This window comes from Thunnus albacares, chromosome 23, assembly GCF_914725855.1.
Source record: "Thunnus albacares chromosome 23, fThuAlb1.1, whole genome shotgun sequence".
NCBI classification, from domain to species: domain Eukaryota; kingdom Metazoa; phylum Chordata; class Actinopteri; order Scombriformes; family Scombridae; genus Thunnus; species Thunnus albacares.
In genome coordinates this window covers 24,266,949-24,275,197 of record NC_058128.1, presented here as the reverse complement: position 1 = coordinate 24,275,197, position 8,249 = coordinate 24,266,949, and the positions used below count along the sequence as shown (strand labels likewise).

Genomic DNA, 8,249 nt, shown 5'->3' with positions numbered 1-8,249 from the left:
GTTGTTACAGGAATTTATAAATCCTCCTCGTCCTACAGGGCGTCCTGATTGGGATTATGAGTATATGTTAGAATACCTTTGGGTCCGGGATGCCATTGATTGAAAGGTCTGTCATATAGGTCAGATGACTCACAACCGCCTCGAAACAACTATGTTCAGTATTCATAAGGGAGACCTCCTGCAAGATGGAAAGGCTTCATCCTTTAGGCACTTGTGCTCAGTGCATTTAATGGGATTACAGTTCTGCCAGTTACCTTTTGAGAACTGAGTGGACATGTTGGCCTGCCACCTGACATTATCACCAGGAATCATCTTCTGGTGACAATGAATATATAATAAATTTTATGTCAAGATTAGATTTTTTAATTCTAAAGTACAAATCTGAATATGATAACTGTCTCTGAACCACACTGTTGGACAAACTACGCCCAACCAATAGTGGTGCAAAAGCTTCCACAGATGGTTGATGATATTATTTTGACACCATCACATAAAATACACATCATATGTCGCAGAAGCTCAATCCACACAGCAAGGTTTTATCTTCCTGCAGGGCTTTATCAGCCCACTGTCAGGAGGGCTTTAAATCCTGTCCATGCGGCTTCTGTCCCCAGCTCTTTCATCTCCACAACCTGACCTCTGCCATTAGCTGTTCTATAGTGACAGCATATAGCTGTATATAGATCCATTTCTATTCACACTGCTACCATCTGAGAGGGAATCCATCTCCAGCATCATGCTACAGCAGGGAGTGAAACATATACAATAAACATGTAAATACACAGAGAGGAAGCGAGTGAGTGATGGATATAAATTTTCAAAAGAAAAGGATGATGGTAGCTGGAGGGAGTGATGGAAGGATGAAAAGAGGACGTCGGATGAGAGAGACTGGGACTCAGCAATGATGTGCCATCCCATCTTTGCATTATTTATGTGTGCATACATCATGTCACAGCAGTCATGACACAAATAAGAGAGTGCAGAGAGGCTCTCAAACTCTGTGAAACCACATTTACACTTTGCTCCAATGAAAAATTGAACTGAACTGAAATGTGCCATTTTTATTGAATGTTAACCATTTTGCACTCTTATCATAAGGCTGGTGTCTGAACTGCCATAAAAGCCTGGTGTCTCCAGGTTTTATATGTAAGGTGGTTATGATAGTATGTCTATATTTCTGTGCTGTGCCCCTGTGAGGCTCCATTTCCCATTGTAAAGAAAACCAAATTGTAAGATGGATAAAAGTTGAGGTTCAAATTAGTTTTTGATCCTTGCTTGTTGTGAAGTAAATGTAACGATGGTAGTCGTCGTCATGCTAACATGCTCATAATGACAATATTAACACGCTGATGTTTACCAGGTAGATGTTTACTATGTTCACCAGTTTAGTTGAGCATGTTAGCATGCTAAATTTGCAACATAGCCCTTAACACAACGTACAGCTGAGGCTGATGGTAATTAGTTTTGCGGGTAGTGTAAATGATCATAAACCAAACTATTGGACAAATTGAGATTTTAACCTTCCATTCATCCATTCATTCTCTGCTGCTTGTCTGAGACTGGTTCGCAGTGGCAGCAGACTGCCCAAGGTAACCCAGACACCCTAACCAACATCCACCAGCTCCTCTTAAGAGAGGCGTTCCCAACCCAGATGAGACACATAATCCCATCCAGCATGTACCGGGTCTGCTCCAGACACCGGAAGCATCCCAGTGGGAGTCTCTTACGTGGACACTGGACTGTCAGAACATCCCGTCTGGGTCTTCAAGTCACAAGGAGTCAGTACTTACCACAAATCATTCAACATCCCTGGACCTCTGCTGGTACACCCTAAAGACAGGAATTTTCAAGTTAGTTAAATAACTACTTTTGGTACTCAGACGTCAGCAACGTCAAAGGTGCTTTTTAAACAATTTGAAAGCTTCCTCAGCCACAATCCATCTTCTGTGTTTAACACGTGAAGAAAAGAAGGAGACATTGTGGTTCAACAAGCAGCAGCTGACAGTTTGGAGGTATTTACTTAACAGCTATCTTAACGTTAGCCGAAGTAACTGCATGAAATCCCGTCCTCTCAGTGAAGCTGCTTTGTTCTCACAGCCTCCAACTCTGAAGTAAACCAGCTAAGAAGACACAAAATGTAAATAAGACAACTCTGGAGTTACCTGGCGTCACATTTCTCCTCTTTTGATGGAGTTAACTTGAATTCATTAGTTTCGGCCAGCCGTCTTCTCTGCAGGGAAAAGCTGGGGAAAGCCAACAACCATGGATGCTTTTCATTAAGCTAATTTATGCTTCCTCGCATCTTCTCTCCTCCCTCCTCCAGGCGTGACCTGGAAACCGATCTCTCTCTCCGTCATTATCAGGATCTTCCAGTCCCTTAAATGCACCTTGAGGAGATGAGGAGAGATAAGGAGCTCCTGGAGGAGCTTAGAGCGAGGAACCTCAGGTATATCCTCTGTGATTTTTTACTTTTTTACCAGACGGCAACACCCCTTTGGTCGAATGTGTTTATTGACTGGTCAGTGGATGAGACAGTAAACAGTCAGGCTGTTGTGGAGACAGCTTTAATGTAGTAATATTAATATTAATACAGCAGATCAGGAAAACTACCTGTGAATGACAGCACTAACAGCAGCCTCTCATATTTATTCATCAAATAAAAATGAGTGAATCATGAATCGATCATAAAAATCACTTGTAACGTCATTATTTTTCTTCATAACCCAAAGGCTTCTTTTCTGTTTAAAGTATATCTCAGCTCTTTCAGGAAAATATGATGCTGCAAAGCTGCATGTCTACTATAATATCCTGAGCCTGAAAAGGATGTCAAACTTTTACAAACTAAATAAGCAATATTTTATTTAGACATATTCTGCAGGCTACAGCTGTTTTTAACGCTCCTTTATGTCCATTCTGTTCTTTCAGTAAAAAATGTCTACTTATTCTATGGCAGCCAGACGCTGCTATAGATCTATTATGTAATGATAAAAACGGTTCAAGTTTAAACTTCAGAGTTTATATTGTTACTTAATAATTTCTACATATTGATAGCTGACTTATATTTGACATTTAAAGTGATGTGCATCATGAGTAGTTGTCTCCTCAAAATGACGCTGGAGTGAGTGAGGACGTCCTGTTTGATGAATTAAATTCCTCCATCCTTGCGCCTCTTCCTCGCATCTCTCTCTCTCTCTCTCTCTCATCCTCGCTGGGATGAGTTGAGATCCGAGTGAGGGAAGTGAGGAGACACGTTAGCATTATGAAAAGCACAGCAGTTTTTGATTAAAAAAAAAAAAAGAATGACATGCAAAAACATAAATTTAGAGTTTAATCTGACTCATCATCACTTGAGGATGGAGATGGGGAGATGAGTGGAGTAGGGCTAGCTGTCTGTGGGTAAGGGCTGAAGTTCAGTTTTGGCCCATATGTCAAATGTTTGGTCTCTTTCTCAAGTGGCCAGCTGCCCACCGTCTTGCCACTGCCTCCTTGCTCTCATATGCAACAGGGGCACAGCCCTGGGATTTGGAGGATGGCCACTGTCAGCATCTGAGCCAAGGACAGAGTGTGTTCCTTTCAGCATCAGTGCTGTTGTTTAGCATTTAGCTTCTTAGCTTTATTGCCATTGTTTGTTGTGTGGATTGACAGACTGCTGAGTCCATTTTCTCTGCTTTACTCTGAGGAGTATTTTAAGTTTGCTGCCTAGTTGTGTTCACCACGCTAGACTGTTTTTGTGTTTGTCCCGCTCGGGACTACTGCTGTGTTTGTGCTACCGTGAGTGAGAAAGTAAGTTGCTTTGTCGATCAGAAACCAGACAACGTGCGTCACAGACTGCCGTCCGTACGTGCGCTCTCTGTGGACAAAGGAACTGCTTCTCTCCCTCTCACGATCACTTTCTCTCCTTTCCTCTCTTGTGACTAACATGCACACACGCACACATACTCGCAACAACATCTTTTTGCACATTTGATGGTCAGATAACGTGGGACTCTTTCCTCGCTATCCACCATTAGACACGTGTGTTTTCACGGGATTGGGTGAGTGCAAGACGCTGACCAACAGGCGGCGCCATCTTGCTATTGTCTAACCAAGACACCGCCGTACTACCACCGTACTACCGCCGTACTACCGCCGTACGGTTCTCGCGTGACGTGACTTCCTCCCATAGTCACGTCTGCATTGCAGACCGACGACGTCATCACGTCAGGCCCAGTTGCCATCTTGGCGCACACACACACACGCATTCACCTGCATGTGCTCAAACCTGTACATAGCTGTTGTGTTTTGTTTGGTAGAATTAGATTTTAGAATTGTTGTTTATTGCATTTGTTAACTTTGTTAACCTTGCTAAGTTTAATAAACACTGTTATATCTTTAAAGAGAAGTTCTTCTGTCATTATTGTGTGTAATATTGTGAAAAGTGGCTGATTGAAGGAGTCAGAGCTCGAATTCACCCTTCTTTGTTCATCCTTGAATGTTGATATCTCTCAGATATTATTATTCTAGGTGAACTCCTTTCATGAGACTACCTTGTTTGGTTATTGGTCCCGGGTTCCGGGTGGTGCCCCGTAATTGTTAATTCATATTAAATAATTCTATTAATTGTTATAATTAATTAATTATCATTGATAATTGATCATTTTTTATTTTGCAAATAATCAACTGTGCTCCTCACAGATCCAACAGTTGGTGCCCAAATTATTGATTGATTTTAATAATCTCTTGATGATTATTATCATTATTATTATCATTATTAATTATCTATGATAATTATGAATTATTACTAATAACCAAACGCACTCCTGCCCGTCCCAACACGCTTCATTGTGGGAAACTGCTGCTCCGCTTGAGACCTGGAAACAGAATACCAGGATGATCATGATGAGATGCAGTAAGTTGGCGTACTTGCTCTCCTCTGCCATAGCACAAGGAAGGCCTCCCTCTTGTGGTGCTGTACAATGTCATATTTGGCTTTCAACCACTCCCTCTCCACCTCCGCCACATTGCAGCCATTACTGGTGAGAACTGGCTTGAAATGCTCACAAAGCTTACACAGCTTACTGTCTCCACGCTGCTCAATGGCACTGATGTTATCGTCAGCTGGCATGTTAACAGGATTGAAGACCTCAGCAGCCAGGAGCACAGGATCTGTGGAGAATTGAGAGAAACGCTGACAGATGCATACAATGATATTGTGTACTATCTCACTCCTTTGGCAATGGAAGGCCTCAGCAGATGTCGATGAGGTGCTGATCTCTACTCTCTTGTTCACAAAGAAACTAGTGCTGCCTGTGTTGGTGAAGGCAGTGATATTGATGCCAGTAGGGACCAGGTTATTCTTTCTGTTTCAGCAGAGCAGCCTGTGAAGCCATTTGTCAGGGGCAAGAATTAAGAAGTTCATCATAAGTATTACAATACAAACACAACATTTTGTGAAGGCAACTGACTCACAATCATGTAGACATCCCAGTCTCAAACATGTACACCAATACCTCCTCATGCTTATGTTGACAAATTTGACCAAATTCACAAAGACTAAAATAAAAAATATATAAAAAAATGTCTTTAGTTTTAGTTAGTATTGTAAGAAAATAATATTGTTTCAGATAGTTTTTATTTCTAAAGTCTAGTTTTTAGTTTTATGTCAGTTAACTTAAGTGTTTTTTCACACCTAGTTTTAGTTTTTAGTTTAGTTTTAGTTAACCATGATAACCTTGGTATAAACAATAGCATATGAGGAGAACATGTATGGGTAGCAAAACCTTGCTACACAAAAAAATTCCCATGTATTGTTGGTTATGTAAACGTACCTGTGTGAAGTATAAATCTTTAAAAGCATCTTTCAGGCAAAGCTCAAGCCTGAGGGTGACGCAGTGCACCTTGATCATCCATGAAGCTGACTGCTGCTGGAGTTGAGCAAGGACAATGTTGGTTTTCTTGGAATTGGCATCAGTTGCAGTCAAACAGTTACTGAGTTTGAGATGGTTCTCCTTACACTTTTCTGTAATGACCCTCACTATACCCTCAGTGTCAAAGGAGTCTGGCTCTGCAATACTGAAAGCCAAAAACAAAATATACACACAAAGATTATTTACATAGTTATTTAAAAAGTTTCACATGGAGTGGTAGCTCTTATTGTCTTAAACTGAAATGGGAATTGACCACACAGATACAAAAGCCTTTTTGATTGATGGATGTCAAAAACATACCAGAACAAATGATCTAAAAGACAAACATGTATGTAAAGAACAAAAATATGATCAAACTACTTGCCTGAGTAGTCTGATTCTTGGTGTGCCATGTTCAATTAGCTTGACGCTGACCACCTCTTCCTCTGATGTGCCTTTGTTTGTGCTTCCATCAAAGATCAAGGAGCAGTAGAATGGCTCACATTTTACCAGGGCATGAAGATTATCTCTCATGGTTGCTGCAATAAGCTCTATGACGATGCGACAGGCCTTTGAGTTATGACATGTCATCCTCAGCTCCAAACCATGCTTCCTTTCCACTGACACTAAGATTTTAAACAGGCTGAAAGCCTGCTCACAGTAGGCCACAGTATACGCAATGTAAAATAGCCTGCACATCTTGTCTTTGGTCTTATATATGGTTCAGTGCTGCAAAGTTTTTCTTGACCTATGTGTGCCCTTTCTCTGACTGCTTAGTAGTCCCTACATATGCTACACCAGACTTTAGTAACACTCCCTTCTTTTTCATAGCAGAGCCAGTCATATCACGAGGAGTCCACAGTGTGGGCTGTTGCTGTCCTGGTTTTGGATGGGGCTTTTGATGTCAGTGGCACAACCGGGATTATCAGTTGGCCTGCCTGGGTTCTTGTCTGTGCCTCTTGATGCGTCTCTCCCTATGCATCTACTGTCTCTCCTTGTGGCACTTGTCTCTGTCTGTGCCTCTTGGTGTCTCTCCCCTTGTGCCTCTCCTCCTGTCCCCTGTTGTCTTTGTGTATCTCCTTAAGTCTGGCCAGCCTTACTCTGACTGCAAAGCATTAAGGGATATATAAATCAATGGAATTGTCTAGCTTAGTGATAAACTGTATCAATCTAAAGAATACTATATTGGTTTGTAATACAGTAAGTTCACTCTCTCTCTCACACACTCACACTCTGACAGGGAGTTTAGCTCGGTCATCTGCAAGCTAGAATATGTCATGTTCCAACATCGCTGTTCAGCAGAGAAAATGGGTAGCAATTTAACAGTAGCTGAAAAATGGATGAAAAAAAGTAATTTCGCCTGAGCTGGCAACAGCAGTTGAACCATGGAAATGCAACCTTAGAGCCCGCCGTTTGACAAAGTCATCCAGTCGCATGCACTTTGCTGCCGAATCTTGCAAATGTTTTTCGTTCATTCATCATTTGCCGCAATCTCTTGAGTCATGACGTTGTGGAAAGGCGACAGTGCAGTGTTTGAAAGCCAGATAATAAAACTGGCTATTTAGCTTATGAAATAAGTGTAGCTAGTTGGATTCTAACGAGCAAGCTAGTAAATAGCTGTCATAGTTCAGGGTTAGAAGTCATATTTTTAGGAAGCTATAGTAATCTGGTGGATTGTATAACATTGATGGATGTGAATTGAAAGTGAACTGCTGGACATAAAAAAACATTGTAATGTTACTGTGAGACAAAAAGGCAGACGTGTATGAGTTACTAACAGCATCTGATTGCTAAATAAAGCAACAGGGATTAGCTAATGCTAAATCTTAGCCAGTTAGCTTGAGTGTGTTTAGGTTCAGAATGAATCTGGGTCCAAACTGGTGCAGCACATTTATTCACAGAGGTTACAATGAGGTTACTGTGCAAAACATATTTAAAAACAGTAGTCAGCATGTTATTCATATCATCGTGGTGTTAACTCAATTTACGTCAGCTCTAATCTCTGAGCAGCAGGATCCTCCAAACAAGTAAATCAGTTTCAAGATCAATCTCATGTATAAATAATGTCACTCCTGTTGACCCCTGCATTCTCTGTTACAAACACTGGTGTAAAGAAAACAGTTTAAATACTTGAATATTTGAGCATGTCGTCTCAGTTGCTGTTGGTTTTTGCTAGAGGGAGCTCTGAGCAGGAAGCACATGAAGAACAGGCACATCACATAAGCGTCACTACAAAAACCCAACAGTAGAGTTACAGTAAATTACCCAATATTCCAGAAAACAACCCATACAATTAGCCGAACTTACACAACCTAATTATGGTTGGGTTAAAAATTCAACCCAGCATTTTTTAAGTGTGTGCAC

General features: G+C 41.2%; 1 protein-coding gene across 1 annotated transcript; it reads right to left on the bottom strand.

The window, feature by feature from the left end:
• Positions 1-5,544: 5,544 nt before the first annotated feature.
• LOC122975451 lies at positions 5,545-7,000 on the bottom strand. Its single transcript, XM_044343896.1, has 2 exons — positions 6,271-7,000; positions 5,545-6,051 (listed from the first exon to the last, which is right to left on the bottom strand). Exons 1-2 carry the CDS (start codon positions 6,582-6,584, stop codon positions 5,697-5,699), a joined length of 669 nt encoding a protein of 222 aa, XP_044199831.1. The 5' UTR covers positions 6,585-7,000; the 3' UTR covers positions 5,545-5,696.
• Positions 7,001-8,249: the final 1,249 nt, after the last annotated feature.

Bases quoted from the DNA above. Each gene is read 5' to 3' on its own strand.
- LOC122975451 (XM_044343896.1), bottom strand. From the start codon at position 6,584: ATGTGCAGGCTATTTTACATTGCGTATACTGTGGCCTACTGTGAGCAG. The intron at 6,052-6,270 runs GCAAGTAGTTTG...TTTGGCTTTCAG, and splicing joins CCAAGAATCAGACTACTCAG to TATTGCAGAGCCAGACTCCT.